This window comes from Microcaecilia unicolor, chromosome 5 (genome assembly GCF_901765095.1).
Source record: "Microcaecilia unicolor chromosome 5, aMicUni1.1, whole genome shotgun sequence".
NCBI classification, from domain to species: Eukaryota; Metazoa; Chordata; class Amphibia; order Gymnophiona; family Siphonopidae; genus Microcaecilia; species Microcaecilia unicolor.
Genome location: NC_044035.1, coordinates 164033399 through 164060376, shown reverse-complemented (window position 1 = coordinate 164060376; position 26978 = coordinate 164033399). Strand labels below are relative to the sequence as shown.

Below are 26978 nucleotides of genomic sequence, written 5' to 3'. Positions count from 1 at the left end.
GAGGGTAAACAAAACAATCCCCCATCAACATACTGGTTAACGCACACACTAGGAGGGGACGGAGCTTCTGAAGCCACCCAGCCGCAGCGATTCACCCTGGGGCCTACAGAGGGCAGTAGCGTGCGGGATCAGCAGAGGACGTGCTGGCTGGTGTAGTGTCTCTGTTGGAAGCGTTAGTGGGGGATTCCTCGCCTGCGCCGGCGGAGAGAGTTAAGCAGGTGGGTGTCATCGATGACGTAATCAGCACGGTATATGCGAGCAAACCAAACATCTCGGCTTATACCTAAGCAGAATCTGCGCGGCTGGCGTACGCTGTATGCATTGTGTAGGGTGTGTGGGCGTGAATGATGTGATCCGAGAAGATCCCCTAGTGCGTTATGCAGGGCAAGGGTGAGGTTGAGACAGAAACATGGCTGCTGGGAAGTGTTAGTCTCTGCCTAGCTCTCTGGTTTAAATCCGTGCAGGTTTCAGTTCGTATCTGGTTTGGGGTGGGGTAGCATCTTAATAGAGTCAGTAGCAGACTCAAGTCCTGCCGTCTCCTTCTAAAGTTTCCTTCATATCCTTTAAGTAGGTGATTGGTATTTCACCGTCCATCCTTAAGATCTATTTCATGCCAGCAAGTCTATTATTAGCTTTTTTTTTTTTTTTTAATTATTATTATTTCCAATCTTGGAAGTTGGAAAGAATTATGCAAAAGGTGTCGAGAATGTCTCGTTTGTGCGGGGGCAGCAACTTTCAAAAAAAATTAATGGAATAAGATGGAACATGGTACCCTGGGAAGACCTGTAAAAAGATACATGGTCCAATTTTGCCCACTTTTGAACTCCCAAGGTTCCAGAAAAATATGCCCCCACCAAATGGTGTGGTACATTTCTATGGGACTGAAACTTGGTGTGTGAAAAACTGGTAAAAAGATACAGGAGGGAGATTTGAGTTAGTCCAGGATTTCTCACAATTCCATCATGATATCTGGCAGCATTAATTTCAATGTTTAGAATTAGGGGTTACAAGTACCACATGCTTCTTTGGAGTGGCTTAAAAGTCTACCACCCTCGCTGAGCATAAAAACTTAGATACAGTGGAATGTAGCTGTTATGGAGTTTCTCCTTTCAAACTACCCATCCCTGTTCTCTATTCTTCTGGCACTCCAAAATATACGGCTGCCAAAACTGCAGCATCCCAGACATTACCGTTAACAACCACCCTACCTCCCCCAAGCAGCTGCCAACCCCTAAAACTATCACCATAACCCAACACCCTGCAAGCTGCCACATCTGTCAATTATCTCCTCACAAACCACAAGTACCTCCAAATACCCTGCAAACTGCCACACTCCCAAAAATGCCCCTTGCAACTGCCCTGACTCCCCAAATTACACCCCTACAACTACTCCATTCTCAAAAACTATTCTCTGAAACTTACCCAAAACCCCACAAACTGCTCTCTGCAACTTTACCACTGCCCTGCAAACTATCCCACCCTCAAACTAGCACACCAATGCCACATCATCCCTCAAAATATCTCATCTGCAAATTTTTAAAATCAATTTATTGAATTTAAATGTTAACAACAGAAAATTAATATATAACAGTATAACAAAAGAACAGTAAGAAAAATGAAGAGGAAAGTTCATTGCTTACATATTAAAAGGTAAATGGTCTGAATGTCAGCAGTTATTACTCCTTGTCAAATCTTCAGTTGAGTTCCAAACAATTGAAATAGTAGCATAGTGTGATTTTTCAGCGGCGTTCAATCCATGTTTATAGGTTGTACAATTCATATTCCACCGGAAAGTTGGATTTAAGCAGGTTATTTCTTTCTTGTTACTTAGTAAATATTGACTAGATATAGAAACTAATGGTAATATATTATCTTGATGATCAGTTCAAATCAAATTTGGTTGTAACAATTTGAGACAGAATATTGAATGTACGATTGAACTAATATGAATAATTTATTTAATACTAGTAAAAAAGCCCCGTTTCTGATGCAAATGAAACGGGGGCTAGCAATGTTTTCTTCTGTGTGCATGTGGGAGTGTGTGTGTCCCTGCCCTCTGGCCTCTCTCCCCTCCCCCCTCTGAGTCCTTCACTGTTACAGAGCCAGCGATTTGATTTCGTGCTCTGCTGTTTTCCTTCACTGACTGTGTTACAGAGAGGGCGGGGCAGACACTCATAGGGAAACCGGATATCTCGCCCCCTTCACACTTCCGGCTGGAGGCTTCATAGAACGTTGGTGTTGCTTTTTATATAGAGAGATATTTCAAATACTTTTCCAAAAAGAGTTCTTCATACCCCCAAATCTCTCCTTCAATTGCCTCACTGTACTATTCTACACCCAAAAATACCCCTGCAACAGCCCCACCACCCACAAAAACTACTTTCCTACAACTGCCCCACCACCTCCTAACTTGCCCCATCCCCAAAAACTTGCCTCCACAACTGTCCCCCTCCCTGCTAACTGCCGCACATCCAAAAAAATACTCCCCTGCTACCCCAAAGGCTACACACACAACTGCCCTAGCTGCACAGCTACCCCCCCCCAAAAAAAAAAAAAATTTGCCCCAGCAAACTGCTCCCACTTCTCAAAAATTAACACCTGTAAACTGCCCCAATTGCCATTTCCATGTCTAAAACACAGACCTTCTAAAACGAGTACCATAGCATTGTGAGTATAATGTTCTGAAACTAGGCTCTGTGTTGTGACATCGCAAACTAAGAATAGCAAATATGTTTTTGTCTCTCTGATTAGAACCCCTAGGTGGCCTCACAGAGTCGGTTAGTAGAATATTTTATGTAACACTAGTAAAAAAGCCCCGTTTCTGATGCAAATGAAACGGGGGCTAGCAATGTTTTCTTCTGTGTGCATGTGGGAGTGTGTGTGTCCCTGCCCTCTGGCCTCTCTCCCCTCCCCCCTCTGAGTCCTTCACTGTTACAGAGCTAGCGATTTGATTTCGTGCTCTGCTGTTTTCCTTCACTGACTGTGTTACAGAGAGGGCGGGGCAGACACTCATAGGGAAACCGGATATCTCGCCCCCTTCACACTTCCGGCTGGAGGCTTCATAGAACGTTGGTGTTGCTTTTTATATAGAGAGATAATAATCTGATGTCCAGCAACCTTCTTAGGGCACCAGAGACATGCTGCAGTGTGGGATAAACACAAAGGAATCCTATATAGAAGACATGGAACCAAACAAGTTTAGCAGTGATTAGGTGACAACACCAGTAATTGGGATGCAAAGCCAGTGCTGGGCAGATGTCTAGGGTCTGTGCCCTGATCGTGGCTTGACAGGTTTGAAAGGACTGGATTGGGGCTTTGATGACAACTTCAGTAACTGGAGAACAAGGCCCGTGCTGGGCAGACTTCTATGGTCTATTCCCTGAAAATGGCAAAAATAAATGAAGATCATGCATACATATGTAGTATCGCATCATAGCTCATGGCATATCTTGCTGGGCACTTCAAAACAGAAAAACTCTTCTGTAGAATTTCAAAATCCCTTCAAACAAGCCACTGTAGAGTATAATAGATTCCCTTAAAAACAAAAAATGGAGGAAAAGACCTCAACAGCCCCGGGTGCTCAAGTGAACTTGTACTCCCAGCACTCAAAAGGGCCATTATGTTATCATTGGCCAAAAACCTCCACAAATGTATTTTTATACTTTTTTAATACTCAAAAAAATCACATCTTGCTCATTCAGATATGTGAACAAAAACAAAAATGAGTAAATAGAACGACTTAGCTTCTTGTTTGATCTGCTGATAACATAACTCCCAATGGGGACCTGTTTCTCCCTCTGGCTTTTTCAAGGGAGATAGCAGATGCGCTCTAAAAATAAACATACTAAATGTCACAAAACATACATCGGCAACCTGAATGACCGGTGGTTAAGTTTATACAGAGTCTAATTCAAAACTTACTTGTCTTCTTCAAAACAAACTTGCAGCACACAGTTTCAAAAATGGCACCTCCAAATAAATAGGACACCCACAAAGGAATACACCAATCAGCTCCCACAAGCCGAAGCTATGGGAAACATGGCAGGACAACCAGTGGAGTTTGCTTTAAATGTATTATTCCTTTTGAAATTTTTTGCTTTCACTGGCACAGCTAGTCATAGGTCTTGGTGCTGCTGTCCAATATATTCTTCAAGGTGAATTTTCAAGAGGTGCTGTGCTGAGATAAGCTTGTGGTCCATCAAATGCAGCATGCTGTCTTGACAGATGCCAGTCTAGGCCATTTGAACGACTGCGCAGATCTTAATAAGAAACTCCATTCCCTACTTCTTGCTTCCGGAAGTATGAAGTGGAAATGTCTTAAAGCTGTCTGGCTAACAAGACAGATTCTTAAACAATTTTTCCAAACTATATTTTTTTAAACTTGGCTATACTGCCAGCCTTTGACCACATTTTTTGTTTAGCAGGTTCTCCATACTGTTGAACATTTGATTTAAATCTGTTGCTGGTTAGTTTTATGGAATCTCTTCTAGTCTTCTTATTGATTCCCTATTAACTTGTTCTACACCATTCATGGTTTTGTAAACCTCTGTTATAGCCTGTCTCTTCTCCAAGCTGAAAAGTCCACACCTGTTGAGCTTTTCCATGTAAGAGAACCATTTAGGCTTCTTTTTTTGTTGCCTTCCTCTGTACCTTTTCAACTTATGCTTCGTTCTCTTTTTTTATTTAAGTTGCAGTGACCAGGATTAAGCAGCTGTATCATAGATCTGTACAGAATCTGTTTTACTTTCCGTTTTTGAATACTTCCTAATGTTTTATTTGCCTTTTTTGTTTAAACTTTGATTTCCAAATGTTCATATATAACATTATGTAAACAATGATTCAAGTAACATCTGTTTACACCAAAAAATTAGAAAACCCCATAAAAAAGGAAAATTCAAAAGCATCCTAGATCATAATCCCCCTGATTCTATAAAAGTTGCCAAAAATTGTGTGTGCAAATTTTGGCACGCCCCCGATTTGCGCATGCAATTTAATAGAATAATGAGCCAATTAGTGCAACTTACTGGCACTAATTAAATTTAATTGGGGCCTATGTGCATACATTTAGCCACAGCCTGCTAAATGGGTCATTGAAATGGGAGGGTCAGGGGCAGATTGGGGGTGTGATTTTCAGTTACGCTTGTAATTATAGAATATTGGTGCTCCATGCATAAATTTAGGTGCAGGCATTTGCATCACATTTTCATTGGGTGCAAATGGAGGCGCTTAAATTTACATGCAAGCTCTCTGCATAAGCATCAAACATATAAATGGCAAGTGACCGACTCACCTGCAAATGCGCAGTAGAGATTTCTCTCTCTGTCCCGTCCTCGCGTCAAGACGTGATGATGTCAAAGGGCGGAACACTACTACTACTACTATTTAGCATTTCTATAGCGCTACAAGGCATACGCAGCGCTGTACAAACATAGAAGAAAGACAGTCCCTGCTCAAAGAGCTTACAATCTAATAGACAAAAAATAAATAAAGTAAGCAAATCAAATCAATTAATGTGAACGGGAAGGAAGAGAGGAGGGGGTAGGTGGAGGCGAGTGGTTACAAGTGGTTACGAGTCAAAAGCAATGTCAAAGAGGTGGGTTTTCAGTCTAGATTTAAAGATGGCCAAGGATGGGGCAAGACGTAGGGGCTCAGGAAGTTTATTCCAGGCGTAGGGTGCAGCGAGACAGAAGGCGCGAAGTCTGGAGTTGGCAGTAGTGGAGAAGGGAACAGATAAGAAGGATTTATCCATGGAGCGGAGTGCACGGGAAGGGGTGTAGGGAAGGACGAGTGTGGAGAGATACTGGGGAGCAGCAGAGTGAGTACATTTATAGGTTAGTAGAAGAAGTTTGAACAGGATGCGAAAACGGATAGGGAGCCAGTGAAGGGTCTTGAGGAGAGGGGTAGTATGAGTAAAGCGACCCTGGCGGAAGATGAGACGGGCAGCAGAGTTTTGAACTGACTGGAGAGGGGAGAGGTGACTAAGTGGGAGGCCAGCAAGAAGCAGATTGCAGTAGTCTAAACGAGAGGTGACAAGGGTGTGGATGAGGGTTTTGGTAGAGTGCTCGGAAAGAAAGGGGCGGATTTTACGGATGTTGTAAAGAAAGAAACGACAGGTCTTGGCGGTCTGCTGGATATGAGCAGAGAAGGAGAGAGAAGAGTCAAAGATGACCCCAAGGTTTCGAGCTGAGGAGACAGGGAGAATGAGAGAGCCATCAACAGAAATAGAAAATGGGGGGAGCGGGGAGGTGGGTTTGGGGGGGAAAATGAGAAGCTCGGTTTTGGTCATATTTAATTTCAGGTGGCGTTGAGACATCCAGGCAGCAATGTCAGACAAGCACGCTGAAACTTTGGTTTGGATGCAAGGTGAGATATCAGGGGTAGAAAGGTAGATTTGGGAGTCATCAGCATAGAGGTGGTAGGAAAAGCCATGGGATGAGATTAATGAACCAAGGGAAGAAGTGTAGATAGAAAAGAGGAGGGGACCAAGAACAGAACCCTGGGGTACGCCGACAGGCAGAGGGATAGAAGTAGAAGAGGATCCACCAGAGTGAACACTAAAGGTGCGGAGGGAGAGGTAGGAAGAGAACCAGGAAAGGACAGAGCCCTGGAATCCAAGTGAGGACAGGGTATCGAGAAGTATGCTGTGATCGACAGTGTCAAAAGCAGCGGAAAGATCAAGAAGACTGTCGGATGCTGCCGCTGGAGCCTGGAAACAAACCGCGCGCACCAACCTCCATCCTCCCCCCCCATCCCCGCTGCTGCTCCTGCCCCCCTCCGTATCGGGCCCCCTGCAGTGACCTGACAGCGCCTCTCACCTCCGTGTGGAAGCACTGCAGGCAGCAGCTCGCTTTCACACGGAGGTGAGAGGCGCTGTCAGGTCAGTGCAGGGGGCCTGGCACGGAGGGGGGAGGGAGCGGCGGCGAGGAGGATAGCTGGAAATCTCGCCCGTAGGTCGGCTTATAGAATACCGCTTAAATGGGGGGGGGGGGGGGGAGGTTTAGTGCCAATGGGTGTTTTAGGTGCTATTTATAGAATTCACCTCAATATGGGGAGAAACAAGAATTCCAAAAATTGAAAAAGAAAACTGATAGGTCAGATACATCACTTTATATATAACAATGCAAATGCAGGACAGAATATAAACTGTGCTAAAGAGATGCCTCAGAAGGTCTCTTGTTTTGAAAAATGTTTAATTGCTTAGAATCCCAGACTATATGATAAGCCTGCTGATATTTCAACAAATAGGAGCCTGAGGAAAAAACTGTGCCCCTAAACAATTCACGGCGAATACTCAGCGAAAAATGCCCTTTAACTGCTCCTTGAAACATCTGGGAATATTGAGGTTTTAAACCTCAAAAATAATCTTGCACAGCAAGTTTCTTTTGTTGGGGATATGTAGGTGGTTGATCGAAAATTAGGATGAAATGAATGTTGCATCTTTTGGGGAAAGAGATTTCCTTTTTTAATGATGTAGAATGGTGGTCTGTGTAAACCAAAGTAAGTTTAAAGAGGAAATGCAGACATGCCAAGGGTGAACCATCATAAAGTGATTTTTTTTCAACAACGTATCTGGGATATAAATCTAGAAATATTCAAATGTAATATTGTTTGACAAATGAAACAAAAGCAGCATAAAAGTGATATTTGCTTTTCTTTGGCGCTTCTGAAAAGATATAGAGTATGCAATATGAGACAGTTTTCAAAGGAATTTGTCCAGAGAACTAAGCAGTTGTGTACATTTTCTTGACTGAAAAGTGCCCTCCGCTCAGTAGCTAAGAGGATATGTGTAGGTTTCAGATGCAGGGAAAAGGAATAAGTCTGGGGAGGCTAAGTAAAGAGGAAGGTGTGCTTAGATTTCTTCCTACTGGTTAGGTTACTTGGCTTTGGTCCTCTCATCAGAGTAATCAGAATCCATGCACTAGCACTGTAGCTGTAATGAGTGAGAGAAGGGGCTCAAAGAGTGTGAGATTGAGAGACTTCAAATTAGTTTGATACACTCCTAATGAGAAACTAAGCATCTCTGGAAATGGCTGGTAAATGAAATGTTCCTTCTATATCCTTTCCTGATGTTTGCCTTCCGAGTTGATCCATCTTCCTGTTAGTCAAGCAGATTTACTTTTATCTTAGCACTGTGGTTTATTGTTATATTTGCTTAAAAAAAGAGAATATTTGCCATATGGTGCAAAAATCTTTTCAAAAGAAATTTAACATAAGAATAGCCATACTGGGTCAGACCAATGGTTTATCTAGCCCCGTATGCTCCTTCCAGCAGTGGCCAAGCCAGGTCACAAGCAGTGGCATACCAAGTGGGGGGTGGTGGGGGCGGTCCGCCCGGGGTGCACGCCGCTGGGGGGGTGCCATACGCCGGTCAGCGTCGTTCGTTTCCATGCTCCCTCTGCCCCGGAACAGGAAGTAACCTGTTCCGGGGCAGAGGGAGCATGGAAACGAACGACGCCGACCGGCGCGCTGCACCCCCCCCCCCCACCAGCGGCGTGCACCCGGGGAGGGTTTCTTTCGCTGGGGTGGGGGGTGTCCTTTCGCCAAGGGGGGTCGCGCTGCACCGGGGGGGGGGGGGGGTGCTGCACCCGGGGGGCGGGGCACATCGGCGATCTGCCCCAGGTGTCAGCCCCTCTAGGAACACCACTGGTCACAGTTACCTCCATTGCCCCATGTAAGCCGCATTGAGCCTGCCATGAGTGGGAAAGCGCAGGGTAATAAAAATGTAGTAAAAATAAAATAAAAAAATACCTGGCAGAAACCCAGATTGTATCAGCATTCCATTCTACTAATCCTAGGGCAAACAGTGGCTTCCCCATGTCTATCTCAGCAGCAGACTATGGACTTTAGAGTGTCTAATGAAAGTGCTAATAGTGTAACAGAGGTGTTTTCAAAATTCAATAACATTTGCAAAATTTGAATTATTGATTGGTTGCTTAGGCTGGTGAGCCTGCTCTCCTTGTATTAGAATCTTCGAATGTTATATATAATAAATTTGTTCGATAGGTGGCAAAGTTTCCACTGTATAGTCCAGAATTTACGGTAAATACTGCCTAAATATATATTGAAGTGAAACCAGGACTTCTTAGGAAAATTAAAAAGTTAGAGATTAAGGTGTTCATTTTCAAAGCAGATGGATGTCTTAAAATGCCTTAAAAAGTCAATGCTCTAAAAATACCCAAATCCTGATTTTGGAAAGTCAGAATTTGGACATTTCACACTGCAGTTCATCCAAATAGCAAAGGGGTGTGCTTTGGGCGGGACTAAGGAGGGTCCAAAAGTAAGACATCCAACAGGGATTTTCGAATGGAAAGAAATGTCCATGTCTCAAAAGGAGGTTTAATAGACAGGAGTGGAAGTGAGCCTATCTAGTCCACTGTATGCAAGGAAGCCAATTTGATTAATCTCTGTTTCCACTCCCCTGCACAGCCGTCATTGCCATACACAAAACAAAAGCAAGCAAACCTTATTAGCTGCTGCATCCACGTTGTCATTCTTTATTGTTGGTCCATCTGTAACAAGTCTAAAGCTGTTTCATTTGGATAGGCAGTGCTTTAAAAGGTGGAGGAGAAAAGAAATAACAACTGAATATCACTAATAGAGCTTCAAAAATGATTGTAGCTGGTAGAGAAACAGCAATTATAAACTCTGTAGTTTGTGCTCATTTTTCTTCACTGCTCTTCTATACAATACAGGTGGCCAGATTTCAGTGAGGATATTCTGTTTCCTGATAGGTTCATCTTAAATATTGTTGTAATCTGCTTTGGGAAGCCTGGTGTTATAAAGATGATGGAATATATTCAAATTAAATGGAAGTAGAATTAAACTCTCTTTTATTTTTTTTGTTACATTTGTACCCTGCACTTTCCCACTCATGGCAGGCTCAATGCAGCTTACATGGGGCAATGGAGGGTTAAGTGACTTGCCCAGAGTCACAAGGAGCTGCCTGTGCCTGAAGTGGGAATCGAACTCAGTTCCTCAGGACTAAAGTCCACCACTAGGCCACACCTCCACTCCTTTTCGTTGGGGCACATGGAATCACATCTTCATCTGTTTTGTAGAAGTTTACCTTTTAGATATACAAATGGATTATTCTGTTTTGAACTTGTTTCAGGGGCAAGTGGTTTTATAAGTCAAAGTAAAAATAGATATTTTTTTCATGCAGATCTCTTTTGTTTAAACATAAATGGGCTATAAGACCCTAATGCAGCCCGTTGGTTTTCTTATACTTTGTTCTTGTGATGACTTATACTGTTCCAAAACTGAAAACTCTTATCTCTATCATGTCGATAATAAAAGAGCTTATTGTGATCACTATCCATCCTAAAAGGCTGTTTTGTGGCTGTGCACGAGGAATTGTGATATTGAATAAATAAGTGTATGTTTGTGTCCCTAGTCATTCATTTTCACATGCTGACAATGGGAGGAGGAAAAGAATGGGAGGGGGGGGGGGGGGGGGAGATACCTACTAGGAGGAGAAGGAGAAGAAAAAGATAGGGGTAGGGAAGAAAGGGGATGGGGAGATGCTATGCTACAAATATGTGAGGGGGGGAGAGGGAAGACGATTGGCTACAAGAGTGGGGGTGGAGAGAAAGAGAGAGAGAGGAGATGGGTTGTGAAAAGGGGAGAGAGAGGGAAGATATTGCGTTAAAAGTGGTGGTGGTAGTGGGGAGGTTATGTGGAATATTTGTGGGATGATGTACCTTGACAATTTTAATGCCTTGTTAGTGTGCCATGAGATGAAACAGGCTGAAAATCACTGCTCTAGAAGGAACCCAAGAATCCTCTGACTCTGCTCCTATTCTTTTTGATTTCTAAGCTACCAGCAATACAACCTACTCTAAGTGCTCTCCTTTCAGCATTCTGTGCCTGCTGTCACCTTCTCCAAATTGTTTGTCTCCTGCATTCATTATTCTGCTTTCCACCACCTCCAGGCTCTTTAAAATTCAGCAGCTCATATCCTCTCTCCTCTGTCCCTTCATTTTCATGCTTCACCTCGCCTTGGTGATTGGTGCTGGTTCCCAATTACATCTTGGTGTATAAATGAGTTTTAATGATTCAACTTCTTTCTTTCATGTCTCTCTCCTCCCATTCCCGCCACCTTCACACATTCCCCACCCACCTACAATCTTTCTATAGAACCATCTCACCCTAATAACCAGAAATCATCCATTTTGACTACCTTCAAAAGTATGGTAAACTGAAAACATAGGCCTCAATACTTAAGCAATTTAACTGGGCAAGAGAGACTTCTGCCCGGTTAAATGGCACTCAGCACCCTGGTCACTGATATTCAGTGACATTTAACTGAGATTGGCTCTGATCACCATGCACTGTCCAATTAATGGCAGGGCGGTCTCTGGGCGAAGCTTGGGCTCAGCCGGTACTTAAGCAGTTGGGGTGGGGGTGGGGGCAGTTATCAATGTGGGCTACCATGAAACCGGGTTATTTTAACAGCCATTCTATTTTAGCACAGGATCTGATTGCATAAAATGGGACCCTGTGCTACAATGGCAAAATAACCCATCTTAACTGTAGCCCACATTGTTAAATTCCCCCCTTAGCGGTGATATTCAATCCGCTAATCAGTTACATAAACATATAAAGTTTAGTCAGCAAAAAGACTGTTCTAATTTAATCCACCAAGTTAACTGTATATCGGCCTGACCAGTATGTGGTTAGCTTCCAGGTGGCCATTGTAACCTGGATATTCAGTGTTGGTGCCCGTACATGGGCTAACATTGAATATCTGGGCTCAATTCAGGCCGTGACAGCAGCTTAAAAAACACTGACCACCTTGGACTGACTATTACCGCTACATTTCTTTTGTCAGACTCTCCAGTTAGCTCTGTAATGTAGTGCTGACCAATTCATGATTCAAATCTATTTCGTTTTACAAAAAATCGGGAGTCCCGATTCACGACATCCCCACCTCCCTCCCTCCCACCATCACCCAAGCCACTTTGCTGCTTCTCTAAAACAGCAGCAACTGTGAAAAAAGAAGGTAAACTCACCACGGGCCTGTCTCTGTATTGGTGCAAGCTGCCGGCTCTGCCCCAGAACAGGAACATAGTAAAATAGTAGATGACGGCAGAGAAAGACCTGTACGGTCCATCCAGTCTGCCCAACAAGATAAACTCATATGTGCTGCTTTATGTGTATACCTGACTTTGATTTGTATCTGCCATTTTCAGGGCACAGACCGTTGAAGTCTGCTCAGCACTAGCCCCGCCTCCCACCACCGGCTCTGCCACCCAATCTCCGCTAAGCTTCTGTTGATCCATTGCTTCTGAACAGGATTCCTTTATGTTTATTCCACGCATTTTTGAATTCCGTTACTGTTTTCATCTCCACCACCTCCCGCAGGAGGGCATTCCAAGTATCCAGTGACATCAAGAGAGTGGAACCGACAGCCGTACCAATGGAGAATATGGCCTCATGGTGTTTCTGTTCCCCCTCTTACCCCTGCTGTTGCTTCTCTACAGCAGAAGCAGCGGCAGAAGAAGCTAAACACCTAACATCTAACAGATGCTAGATTGGGGGAGAGATGGGATGGTGACTGGATGGAAGAGGTGGGGGGGGGAGAGGGCAGAGGCTAGATGGAAAGGGGGCAGAGAAGGAGGGTAGACACGATTCAAGGGGAGAGAGAAGGTGGGCAGACACTGGGTGGAAAGGTGGGGAGGAGGAGGGCAGATGCTGGATGGAAGGTGGAGGGGAGGATAAGGGAGAAGGAAGGGAGATGCTGGTCCTGGGGGAGAAAAGAAAAAAGTGGAGGGGGAAGGAGGAATAAGGAGATAAATTGAACATGAGGAGGGATAGACACATAGAGATGCGATGCTGGACACGGGGAGGAGGGAAGGGCCCCTGAGGGGTGTTGCTGGACAGGGCAAGAAGAAAAAGAGGGGAGATGCTCAACATGGCTTTAAGATAAGGGCAGGGACACAGAGGTGAGTTGAGTGATGGACGTGGACAGAGAAGAAATGCCAAATGGACCAGGAGACCCTTCCAAAAGAGTTAAGAGAAGACAGAGGAAAATGGAAACTAAAGATACGATTACAAAAATTAAGACCAGACAGCAAAGGTAGAAAAATGTATTTTATTTTCTGTTTATTGATAGGAGCCTTAAGGAACTGAATCGAAAAATGTTAGGCCGAATCGGACTGCAATACTGTAATGAGCATTCTTGTTTTTCTCGTCCTAATAGCATCATGGCAAAGACTGTTGTTTTTTAGGACACTAGATAAGTACGTATATAAATAAAACCATTTCATACAAGGTCTCTGACTGCCTGATGGGACAAAATTGAGCTTCGATACTCTCAGGAATAGTGTTTCCAAGTGGGATTGCTTTGTGCATATCGTGACAGGAATGAACATCACTCTGAAGCCAGCATTTGATTTATTCCAGGTGTGAAAGGAAGAAAGAAGAAAAACTGTTGAAGATGGTGTGGATTTTGGCCAATGGTGATATTGTCCAAAATGATGACCCACGAGTTAGGGCAGCTCAGTACCGGGACAATACCCCACGACAGGTAAGAAGGACCAGTGTGTAATGGACAAAAACACTCGTCAATCATATTAGCTCAGGATGCTGATCAGTTACATAATAACCAGGCCTCAAATGCAACCACTGGGCAGTTTTTTTCCTCCTGTAACTGGTGCTTGGACCACTTGCTGTATAATGGGTTAGAGTCCAAAGGAATAAATGTTTTAATAAAATGTCATTTGCCTTAGGCAATAAAATAATATCTGGCAGAGACAATATATTTCTTTATCTCCCCTCTCACCAACGTAGCCTTCCACAGTGTGCTTAGATCATTCTCATTATTCTATACTTTAACATCAAGCAAGCTCAAAGTGAGTTGCATCAAGTTAGACTACACATTAAGCAAAGTGCATAAAGCTATAGTATAAATAGGGATATACTAAAAGTATAGTTCAGTATGCTGCAGCATATCAAATAAATATTTCTGCTTAGCAGTGTAAGGATGGTAAGATGCAATTTTAATGGAGGGGAAGAAATGGGAAAATTTGGGAATAAATTGTACTTGAGCAGCAGTATAATGTAGACATGTTTTATTAAATATTTTTGTTTGAGCAATTATGAAGAAACCTGATACACAAAATTACATCAAAAGCAATTTTACAAAAACAATCACACAAAATACACGAATATAAAATAGGTCAGAGGTGTAACCACAACCCCTGGTTTACTGTGGAAAGAGTTTGCAAATTCTGTGGCAGTTGCTTGGCAGCATATTAAATTATGTTGCTTTTTATTCTTTCCAACTCAACGGATGTTGGAAAGAAATTTATGCATAAGGGGTTTCTCTGGGGCCAGAATAATTGTCTGAAATTTAACAGAATATGACCAAATTTAGTGTGGGGGCATACTTGTGAAAAGACATACTGAGTTCAAAAATGGACCAGATTGGGCTAATGTTTGACCAAGCAGCAAATAAAGCGTCTTTCAAGCACTGTTTCCTGAGTTGGATTTGTCTTTTAGTCAGTCTCTACCCTTGTTTGTTTGGTTTGGTCAACGTAGAGGTTCCTCCTGTTTGCTGTTCCTGATGTTTCCATAGAAATAAGTGTCCCAAAAAAACTGGCCCAGTGCATTTCTGTGGGAGAAACAGTTCCAGCTTGTGCAACATAGAAACTTTGATACAGTGGAATATAGCTGCTAGGAAATTGCTCCTCACAAATTGCCTCTCCCTTATTCTGTACTGTCCCACTCACAGGTGCAGATATAGACACAGACATGGGCAGGTTCACACATACACAAGCCTTGGAAATAATTCCGTGAGCCATGCTCTTCATGTTTCCCTACCATGTATCCCCTTCCAATGCTACCAAACCCCTATCCTTGATGGGCTGTCTCTTAGTGATTCAAATGTTTATTTTTAATTTTCTTTATTGTGAAACCCACTGACTGAAACGTATAGCATTCGGATTGGTTACTGTGTATACTGCCAGCTAGTCTCTGTTGCCGTGAGTCAGCAACACCCTGTTGTTACACTGTAAAATCCATCCTTTGACCCATTACCACACTTATTTTCATTTTAATATTTTTTTCAACTTGCTGCTTCACACCCTTCCCTCTCCTCTCTAGGTCAGAGATGCACACATAGACACACAGACACAAAAGGTTGGAAAGAATTCCTGAGCTATGTTCTGTATACTTTCTCTACTTGTTTTTTAAAAGGTAGACTTGAATATAGTGCAAATGTTTGATTGGTCACGTGCATTTGTACCACAAAATCTGAAATAATCCATTTCGCTATTAATGAAAATTGATGCTTCCTTAAAGCAGCACTACATTTTCTAATTCTCCTCAACTCATTCCAGTTAAATAAAGGTTGAATGCTACTAGGCTGCAGTCGGTACTTCTGGGAGACGTCTGCACAACTGCACATTCCTTAGCGTCAGCTATACACAATAATCAGCAGTAGGCAGAAGCAGTGGCTCCTCTCCCTTCCCAGCAGCAATTGTGCAGCAAACCGAGGCAATGAATGGCTGCACTTTGGGCCTTATCTTCCTCTTCTGCTATCCTGGGCCTAACTGCTGATTTGAACTATATGGCTGTATGAAGTCTCATGCAGTTCAAATTATCAGTCAGGCCCAGGAAGATGATATGGCCCAAAGTGTAGCTGCTCACCGCCATATCTTACCACATGTGATTGAGGTGTATGGGGGGGGGGGGGGGGCAGAGCAAATTGGCACGCAGATGTGCCAAGGGAGAAGAGGGGTTTGAGTAAGCTGGGAGATGGGGCTAGCTCAAGGAGTTGAGGTGTCCTGAGCCACCTTTCCAACTTCTGTTTTGGGCCACCCGACCCCCCCCCCCCCCATTTTGAAGCCAGTTTTGCAGCCACCCCCCCCCCCCCCCATTTTGAAGCCAGTTTTGCAGTCTGAACCAACTGGTTCGCATTGCTATCAGGACTCAGTGGCAGTTCAAGGCAATCTACTGCCTGAGGCACTCAAAATTGGGGGGGGGGGCCTCCTCAGGTCTACTTGTTCACAACACTGATTAGGGAAAAAGAGAGCCGCATATTTCTAGGCTATATAGGGGTTAGTTTTCAAAAGACAAGTGGACATTTAGCATAGAACCAAGTGTCCAAATACCTTTCTGGCAGGAAGTACACATATAGCTTTATAAGTGAGGAAAATGGGGTGTGGAAGGGTCAACCCAGGGACTTCACCAAGATCACATATTCTCTGCATGTGTAGGTGCCAATATTCAGTGCCTGTATGGTAGCTTATACGCTTGGCCCAAAGATGGCAAAAAATCAAGAGATGAGAGGGAGGGGAGAGGGGAAGAAAGGGAGAGAGATGCTGAACCCATGGGGGGAGGGAGTGAAGGAAAAACGAGGAGAAGACCAGACTTGGGGTATGAGGGAAGAAAAAGGAGGGGAGAGATGCTGAACTGTGTAGGGGAGAGAGGGGCAGCGGCGTACCAAGGTGGGGGCGGTCTGCCCCGGGTGCACGCCGCTGGGGAGGGTGCTGCGCGCCGGTCAGCTTCGTTTGTTTCCATGCTCCCTCTGCCCCAGAACAGGTTACTTCCTTTTCTGGGGCAGAGGGAGCATGGAAACGAACAAAGCTGACCGGCGCACGGCACCCCCCCCCCCAGTGGCGTGCACCCGGGGGAGGGGCTTTTTCGCCGGGGTGGGGGTCGCGCTGCACCGGGGGCGGGGCGCATCAGCAATCCGCCCCGGGTGTCAGCCCCCCTAGGAACGCCACTGGAGAGGGGAAGAGATGCTGGTCCTCGATTGGGGCAGTGGAAGGAGAGAAAGAGAGACGGGATAAGCTAGACAAGGGACACTGAGAAGCATTGCTAGACAAGGGGAAGGGATAGGTACACTGAGAGGAAAGATGCTGAACATGGGGAGAGGATAGAGATGGGGACATAGAGGGGAGACTCTGGACAGGACAGATAAGGGCAGTGGTGTGCTGCAGCCAGCTCGCAAGAGCCGGTTGTTAAATTTTTTACCATCTTGCAAGCCGGTTGTTCTTCAGGACGAGCCGGCTCTCCTCCCTCACTCCCCTGAGCTACAGGGTCCCAGGCTCCGAGTCCAGTGTACATACCTGAAGAAGGCAACCACCCTGGTTATCCAGTGGATTCTTCTGGGCAGGCAGGAAAGATCCCCAGTCTTGCCTGCCGGCGCTGACCCTCCCCCGCTGCCAGATCGCTCTTTAAAAATGGCCGCTGAGACTTCTGCTGAAGTCTTGGAGGCTGCCCTTGTAAGTCTCGGCGGCCATTTTGAAGAGCGATGCAGTAGCGCAGTGGGAGAGTCAGCGACGGCGGCAGGCAGGAAAGACTGGGGATCTTTTCTGCCTGCCCCGAAGAATCCACTGGACAACCACGTTGCCTTCTTCAGGTATGTACTGGACTTAGAGACTGGGACCCTGTAGCTCAGGCGGGGGAGGAGGAGAAGAGCAGAGCCGGCTTGCCTTGTACCACAGAATCTCAGTCTTTCTGGAGAGAGTAATGCATTGCCCCCCTCCCAGGCTCTCTCCCCGGCTATAGCCAGCTCTGCAATTTGGGGGGGTGCAGAGGTGGACCAGGGAGACAGCCCGTTGTGGGGGGGGGGGGGGGGGCGCGCAGAGGTGGACCGGGGAGAGAGCCTGTTGTGGGGGGGGGGGGGGCGCAGAGATGGACCGAGGAGAGAGCCTGTTGTGGGGTGTGTGGGGGCACAGAGGTGGACCGGGGGGAGAGCCTGTTGTTAAAAATTTACCAGCACACCACTGGATAAGGGACACAGGAAAGATGGATGGTGAACATGGAGAAATGTGAAATTGACAGGAGACCTTAGCAAGAGAATTGAAAAGCAGAAAAGAGACTCTGGGGCCAAAAGAAATTCAAAAATAAAATGCTCAGACAACAAAAATAGAAAAAAAATATTTTATTTTGAATTTATTGATTGGAATATGTCAGCTTTTGGAAATATTCATCTCTGATACCTTGCATTTCAGTTTCTATTTCTCTAGTATTTGCTGTATATGTAAAGTCTGATTTCTTGAGGTTTTCAGTTGAGTTTTTTGCTTTCATATGATTTCTTGTTTTCATATTTGTTGAGGGTTTGGCTTTGTTTTGTGCATGTGACCAAGGTGTGGTATTCTTCCTAATGTTTAGCTTCTGTATCAGTCTGACTTCTGTTTTGGGGTTTTTTTTTTCCATTAGGAAGTATATTGGTATTCTAGGGTGCTGCTGCCTCTTTATAGGTAGAGTTTCTGTTATTTGAGTCCTGGATAGTTTATCTCTCTAGTCCCTGCTGCTCACAAGCAGAAAGCGCTGAAAGGCTTATGGAGCAACTGCAATGGTTTTGATGGCAGGCCCTAAATGGGGTGAGATTGCTAGTGCCATCCCTGGCTCTTTTGAGCCAATGGAGGATAAAGTGGCTTGCCTAAGGCCACAAGAATCCACTGTGGGATTTGAACTTGGGCCCTCTGATTCCCAAGCTGCTGCTCTATCCATAAGGCTACACCTCTGCCCCATGCTTATTAACTGCTTTATTATGACAGGTTTTCTATATAGGTCTGGAATATGTGTGTGTGCATGTTTGTGTTTTTTTGTTGTTGTTTGCTTGTTTTTTTTTTAAGGTTTGGTTACTGGAGCTCTGTTTCTGTTATGTAAAGTTTGTGAAATAATCATAGAATTTACGTGCATATAGCATTTTTTATTTTTCCGAGATGATGATGCTAGTGCAGACAGTTGAGTGTAGAGGGGCGTGGCAGGAGAAGGATGCAACCAAGGACGTTGCAGACAGGAGATGGCAGGAGCATGCTTCGCCCATTATCTGGGTTGAAGCCAGTAGTCGGAGCTTGCTGCCATATTGATATGTCCAAAACATTCGCAGACACTATTGAATACAATAGCAAACTTCTGCAGTTTCTATTGATTTATTAAACCTCATTGGTATGTAGGGGGAGTTTGAGGAGTCTGTGAAGGGGCAGGGTTATATTCAAAATGGGTTTTTTTGTCAATGCTCCAGAGCTTGCTTTATTTGCATTGCTGTATTGTGGATTTCATTGCTGCACTATATGCCTTTATTTTTGCTTATGATGAGAATAAAGTTATTTCTACATAAAAACAATAGCAAACGCTTATGACTTCCTATGTATGGTGCGTCTGTAAAAAGTCTAAAGCTGTTCCAGTTGAATAGGCAGTGCCTTAAAAAGTGGAGGATAAAGGATTATTTTATGTATTTGAAAGTTTCCTATATCTATCTATCTATCTATCTATCTATCTATCTATCTATCTATCTATCTATCTATCTATCTATCTATCTATCTATCTATAATTGAAAGTTACTAAAACGGCATAAAAAATTATTGTAGCTGGAGAGGCAGGGTCTCATTCAAACATACTCAGACACAGGTCTGTTATAGACATACATCAGATCCTACAAAATGCTCCAAAACCCTGTCTAATGTTGATCAACTAAAATTGTCACCTCTGTAAGGCTGACACACAATCCTATTAAGCTGCACAGGAGTAGAATAAGCCAACCGCAATGTCCAAGAAGACCAAAGTTTATTCTTCAAACAAGTTGTACTGACCCAATAAACCCAACACAGGCCGTGTTTCAACATAAAGTGCCGTCATCAGGGCTTCTTATAAGCCAGCAAACCGAATATAAAAAAAAAGGTTGTCAAGGTCAAAACGCCACAGAGAGTAATGTGACTCACAGCATACACCACGCATCCACGGAGCTTTGAAGATGCACTGTGTGGTGTATGCTGTGAGTCAGATTACTCTCTTCAGCGTTTTGACCTTGACAACCTTTTTTTATACTTGGTCTGCTGGCTTATAAGAACCCTTGACGAAGGCTTTGTATGTCAAAACATGGCCCGTGTTGAGTTTATTGTGTCAGCACAATTTGTTTAGAGAATAAACTTTGGTGGTCTTGGACATTGTGGTTGACTTATTCCACTCCTGTGCAACTTGTAGGTTTTATTTTGGGGGGGGGGGGGGGGGGGTGGAATACTTGAGTGCTTTGTTTTTGGTTTGGATTGTACACAATCCTATTACTCAACAGACTTCTAGAAATAGAATCATGAATAATGATTCTGTTACAGATCTAACTCTATTGTAGCATGACTCTCGCTCTCCGCTTTACTCTCTTACCTGTGAGGTCCCATAAGGCTGAATATTAGCACCCATCCTATTTAACATCTTTGTCCTCACCCTGGCTGGATCAGTGCAGACACTGGATCTAACTTTATTCATATACACAGATGACAAAGTTTGACTAGTCTGGATCCTTCATAATTGCAAATAATATTAGCTCTTAATAACAAACTCAATAATTGAAGCTGGTTGCTAGATCATAGTAACATAGTAGATGACAGCAGAAAAAGACCTGCACGATCCATCCAGTCTGCCTAACAAGATAAATCATATGTGCTACTTTTTGTGTATACCCTACCTTGATTTGTACCTGTCCTCTTCAGGGCACAGGCCGTATAAGTCTGCCCAGCACTATCCCCGCCTCCCAACCACCATCACAAATTAAACTAAGTCCAAATAAAATGAAGACCTTTCATCTTTTCACAGGGAATAGATATTAATCTAGCCAGGCCCCTCTCTATAGCTAACACAAGAATTGAAATTGTTGACTTCTTAAGAATCCTAGGTAACATCAGGAAACATCCTCACATTTAGCCAGTCTCTATCTGGGTCCAATTTCGAAGTAACTAGCAGTGTTGAGGGTATTGCAGTTTCTTCCGTAGAAGACCCCAGAAAGGCAGCACGCTCTAAACTGTCCTCAGAAATCAGTGATGTTTTATCCTTACTGCCTACACCAGCTTTTTTCTTTAAAAAATGGTAAATAAAAAAAACTGTTGCTACTGGTGGCATAGACTATATTGAAACATGAAGAACTTCTGTCATATACTGTTTAAACACTTTGAGCAGAAATTTCTGGTTCTCTTGGAAAATGTATCAATTACAAGAAATTTCTGTGTCACACAATATTCTTTAAGTTGTCAAATTTAGACTCCAAATTTAAATTGTCCTTAACTATATAACATTATCGAGATTCTCCACCTTATCTTAGTTTCAAGATTTTTAAATCGATTTTTCATAACCATCAATTGAGCCTCCTTTCAATTCTTGTTTCCAAGGTTAAAATTTTAATCCTGTTTTGTATTAACTACTGTGTCAAATTCTGTCCAAGAGAGATAAGTACTTTGCAGATTTCCTGAAATGTAAAGTCAGCTGGTCTTACTGGATTGAAAGAAGAAAAAGGCATAGAGGCTTCAGATCCATCAAGTCCCTTCAAACTTTGCTGTATGTTGTTTCCAGCACCTCTGTTATACACCCATTTATGCTACATCTGTAAGCTGCATGTCAGCATATTTCCAAATATCTCTCTATATAAAACGCACCTCCAGTGTTCTGAAGCCTCCACAAGTCCCAACGTTCTAAATGCATGGTGGTGAAACCAGGATTTCGCCCATGAGTGTTGGCCCCGCCCCCCATGTAAAACGTCATGACGTCAAGGGCGGAGCAATGACACAACCAATCGCATCGCGAACCCGTTACTAAGCGACGGAAAGTGACATAAGACACATCGTGGAACAATGAAAACCAGCAGCAACAGTTGCTACGCGACGTCAACAGCAACGCTAAAAGGACCATATAGATCTCTGCTCTCCACACAAACAACGGACACGGAGGGCATATGAGGGAAGGAAAAAAACCAGCACATACACACACACTCTTATTCTTAACTGGCTATAATGAGCAACTGACCTGCCACTATCACAGGGACTGCTAGCACCTCTCTCTCTCTCTCTCACACACACATACACACGGGACACAGAGGGGATGGAAGACAAGGAACGAATTGTTGGGTATGGAGGGGGCAGCAGGGGAGATAAGGCAAGAATTGCCTCAGATGTTTGTGCTGTGCTATGTACAGTTATAATGCTATCTCTTCATTTTGACCCTACCCTTTCACACTCACTTTCACACACACGCACACACACACACTTTCACTGTCTGTATCTCACACACACACGCACCCACACACATATACACACTCTCTCACACAGACACACAAACACGCCTCAAATGGTTCAGCTGTCCTATGTAAAATTTCACTGCTGTCTCTTCATTTTCACCCTACCTGTGCACACTCTCTTTCACACAGAGACACACACACACACTTTCTCTGTGTCACACACACATACATATACACACTCTCTCTCTATAGCCTTGCTAGCGCCCGTTTCATTTGTTTACGAAACGGGCCTTTTTTTACTAGTAACTGACATAAAACAACAATAAACAATGACAACGTGGATGCAGCAGCTGATGGTTTGTTTTGGACTTACCAAGATGGCAGCTGCTGGGGGAACCAGCTTCAGCCTTCTGACGTCAGTGCATCTCCTGTCTTATTAAACCTCCTTGGATGCAACAGTAGGCATGAGAAAGGGTGACACATGGGCAGGGCAGGTGTTGGGTTTTTCATTGTCAAAAAGTTGGCAACCCTACCAGGGGGCCAAGGGCAATTTTCCTAGTCCCCCCCCCCCCCCCTTAACACTATCCCTGACATGTGCTATCTTTGTTTTGTACAGTACTGGAGGCAATGAATCTCTTTATTTTTCTGGTGATGTTCTACACACAAGGTTCGGCTTCTTGGGCTTTTGGTTTAATTTCTGTTTCTAGTTTGTGGTCAGTTATTTTGTATTTGGTGTTTGTATTCTGTGTGTGTGACCGAGGCCAGGTATTCCGTTAGTGTGAATTTTCTACATAACATTCTGTAGTAATTTGACTGGTTCAGTTTTCCTGAGGTGTTATAGTATTTTAGGGTCCCACTGAAATATTTAGGGTACTTTTCAGGGGTAGGATCTTTGTTTTGGAAGTTAGTACTATTGTAGTAGGTGACTTTTTTTTATATATATATAAATTTTCGCATTACTTCGTGATATGCCAGTACTGAGAGGGTTTATATTGCTGTTACTGAGATTACAATAGAATCATAAATTTCTTTGAATGATGAGTTTCTTACGGGGAAATGTCCTAGTTCTGCGCTGCATTCATTATTGGGGGAGGACCAGAGTGTTCTGTGGATTCAGAATTTATTTGGCTTTAATGCCATATGGGGGATGCATATGTGTGTTAGGGCACTGTAGCTCAATGGCAATTGAAGAGTGCAATCTCTTGTACTTCCCGTAGACCTCAATGTGGCCTGCACACATTGAAGCTTGCACTGCAACCCTTGCTGCCGGTATTGGGGATGGGATAAGGGTGTGGCAGGGACCATTAGATGGCGGGTTTTTCGATTTCAAAAATTTGGCAACCCTAGTGCCCAGCCGTCCTACCTGTTGGCCACCCAGAAATTGTCTTATGGCTACCACAGCTCTCAGCTCCTGTGTCTAGCATCTTCCCTCCATATCCCTATGTCCTTTTGTCCAATATCTCCCTTTCATCTCTGTATGCAATAACCCAATCCCAGGATGTGCCCTACATCTACATATATCTCCTCATATCTTCCATCTCCCTGACACCCCCCCCCCCCCCCCCCCCCCCGTACACCTGGACCAGCAACCCATGCTGTCGCTTCTGGGGATGCCACCAGTCTCCTGCACCTCCATAACTCTGCAGCTTCTACCAGCAAAGCAAGAAACGTTAAATATAGGGCCTTTGAGACTCTTGCATGCTTGAAAGGCCCAGTCACTCCCACCCCCTCTGACACAAACCTCTGGCGCATCTTTGATATCAGAAAGGGAGAACCATTTTATTTACTTCAGCTTTTCCGGCTTAACTGTTCACTGCATTTGGTGCAGCTTCCCAGGCCTCTGTTGTCTGTATATTTGTGGCCATGAGCTGATGTATGAGTATGTGTTTTTGTAAAATGTTTGCTACTGTCCTTATCTTTTGATGATATTTTGCTCAACTTTTGCCTTTCCTATTTATTTTGTAGTTCCTTCCTTTTCTGTTTGATTATTGATGTACACCGCTCAGGAGGTCTCCGATGGTGCGGTATATCAAATTATAATGAACTTGGAACCAGCAGGGTCTTAGAAGCACTCAAATGTCTCACATTTACTGTTTCTTTATTCCGCTCCACAGATGCAGATTTGAGGAGATTGGGGGGGGGGGGGGGGGGGAAGGCTGGCTGTGGTTGCAGGTGTGGGTCAGGGGGCAGAGGAGAATGTGAAGACGACAATGCTGATAGCTGAGAAGCGAAGTGAGGCAGCCACTGCAGAGTTGTTGGTGAGGCAGACTTTTGGTACCCTGAGCCACTGCCTCCTCTGGCTCATGCCTTGAGACGGCCTTGCTGGGAGATGTGCCTTACGGTGGGAAGGCAGAGTAAGCTGAATCTGTATAGCATGGTTATGTTGGGGATGTGTGCCTGGGTAGGGTAAGAGCGAGAGCTATGAGAATATGAATAGGAGGTGGGAGTAGAATAATGAGAGTTTGGGGTATATGTGGGGGGGAGGTAGGCTTTGGATAGGAACAGGCTGCTGGCACTAACATTTAAAAAGCAGCTTTTAAATTAGGATGGGGGGGGGGGAGTCGACAGTCACTCAGGAGTGCTTGGTTCATAATGAGGTATCCTTGAAGGATAGTATTATAACAGGACATTTAGGGAATCCCAATAGAAAGGTTTCAACAAAGGTGAAAAAAAGCCAGGAGTGTTTAAGGAGGGAATGGGACTTGATATACTGCCTTTGTGTGGTTTTTGCAACTACATTCAAAGTGGTTCACATAGTATATACAGGTACTTATTTGTACCTGGGGCAATGAAGGGTTAAGTGACTTGCCAAGAGTCACAAGGAACTGCAGTGAGAATTGAACCCTGTTCCCCAGGATCAAAGTCTGTTGGATGAACCACTAGGCTACTCCTCCACAGACCAAAGGTTGCAAATTATCCCTGTCTACTTCTAAGCAGCTTGTAGTGCAAGGATAAAACACACTTCAAATGCAGAAGCCTAAAACATATATGATAGGAGAGTTAGAGTATATAGTATAATAAGTATCTCAGAGACCTGGTGGAAGGAGGACAATCAATGGGACACTGTGTTACCAGGGTGTAAATTATATCACAGTGATAGGGTAGATCAAATTGGAGGGGGGTTGCACTGTATGTTAAAGAGGGAATTAAGTCAAACAATTGAAAAATTTTACATGACACAGCAACATGGAATCCTCCACCTCTTGTCAGTTTCTGGACCAGTTGCTCCAAAAAGCAATCATTACATCTAGGAATTTTACCTCCCTAGTGCTCCCTGAAGTGGTATTTAACCAGTTAATATTGGGGTAATTGAAATCATCTCTTATTATACTGTTGCCAAATTTGCTAGCTTTTCTAATTTCTGTTAACGTATCTTCATCCATCTGATCATTCTGGCCTGGCGGACGGTAGTATAGCCCTAAATATATATTCTTTCCCTTCACACATGGAATTTCTATCCATATTTAGGGCTATACTACCGTCCGCCAGGCCAGAATGATCAGATGGATGAAGATACGTTAACAGAAATTAGAAAAGCTAGCAAATTTGGCAACAGTATAATAAGAGATGATTTCAATTACCCCAATATTAACTGGTTAAATACCACTTCAGGGAGCACTAGGGAGGTAAAATTCCTAGATGTAATGATTGCTTTTTGGAGCAACTGGTCCAGGAACTGACAAGAGGTGGAGCTGTTTTAGATCTAGTCCTTAGTGGAATGCAGAACTTAGTACAAGAGGTAATGGTGTTGGGTCCACTGGGAAACAATGATCATAGCAGGATCAAGTTTGACTTAATAACTGAAGTGCAGTCACGATAAAATGAGGAAAATGGTTTAAAAAAAAAAAAGAAGAAGCTGAAAGGCTCAGCTGCATAAGTTAGGACTTTAAATCCAAGGAATATACTTTGCATCACTATTAATGGAATATGCTGATTTACCTTCATTATGTCACCATAAAAGCTGAATATTAACTTTTGTAAACATTTAAAAATATGTGAGACCTTGCATTACTTTCTGTTTCACTGCTCATCTTGAAAGAGTTCATCTTCAAAGGTTGATAACTTTGCACTTTTCTCTTTTTTTCTTCTCCTCATCTCCACAGGTTATTTATAATACAGCACAGAATGTGGGGGCACCTCCACAACAGCCCCAAGAGCCAGGAGCCAGGCCAGAGGGTCGCTCGCCATTCTCAGAACTCAATCAACAACTGGTTAACATGGGTTTCCCACGCTGGAATTTTGGGAATCAGGTGGTGGAGCCAGTCATGTCTATCGTCCTGCTCTTCCTCATAATGATAATGGGTGTGCGAGGTCTGCTGCTGGTGGGCCTCATTTACGTGATATCACACCTCAGCCAACGATGACAAGCGCCCAAACTGGTGATGCTAGACAGGCGAGGGCCCATGCAAGCCTCCTGATATGTATTTTGCGTGTGTGTATGAAAGGATGTGCGTGTCAGAATCTGTATTAGTGTGAGTGTGTGAATTTTAGATAGGTTGGTGGGGTAGGAGGATGGAGGTATAGGTGATAAAAGCCATAATTGACAAGTGTGGTATATGACCGTTAAAAAAAAATCCAACCGTTGGCTGAATTATCATAGGGTTTTACTCACTTGGAGCTCTGTTTAGTGTCGACTGTTCAGCTCTATAGTAGAGGGAGGGCACAAAGGGATAAAAGAAATATTCAAATATTCCTTTTATAATAATCAGATTTCATTGATTTATCAGTAGCAGTGGGCTTTCAGAACAGAATAGCTATAGATATTGAAGGCAGGAGACCATGGCTGGGAGATCTCATATCACCTATATATTGGTTGAGTCCAATATTTATCTGGATAGGAAGGGAATAAGAAATTACTTATTGTAGACATTTCAATTTTTACATATACTCAACGACGCTGTCCATTTAGGCAGCACTGCTAAATATATAGGTGTAAGTGGAACATTCAAAGTAGACATTCCATTATACCCACTTTTCTGGCAGCATAGCTAAATATATAATCTACATGTGTAGCAGTTGA

At 43.8% G+C, this 26978-nt stretch overlaps 1 protein-coding gene across 3 annotated transcripts; it reads left to right on the top strand.

The window, feature by feature from the left end:
* Window positions 1–143: 143 nt before the first annotated feature.
* Window positions 144–26532, top strand: FAM241B (family with sequence similarity 241 member B). Of its 3 annotated transcripts, none has more exons than XM_030204907.1 (3): window positions 144–218; window positions 13405–13528; window positions 26062–26532. In XM_030204907.1, the coding sequence occupies exons 2-3, from the start codon at window positions 13439–13441 to the stop codon at window positions 26320–26322; spliced, it is 351 nt and encodes a 116-aa protein (XP_030060767.1). In that variant the 5' UTR covers window positions 144–218; window positions 13405–13438; the 3' UTR covers window positions 26323–26532. The 3 variants fall into 3 exon arrangements, with proteins under 3 accessions (XP_030060767.1, XP_030060770.1, XP_030060769.1); XM_030204910.1 differs by lacking the exon at window positions 144–218 and adding an exon at window positions 337–390; XM_030204909.1 differs by lacking the exon at window positions 144–218 and adding an exon at window positions 13205–13241.
* The last annotated feature ends 446 nt before the right edge of the window (window positions 26533–26978 follow it).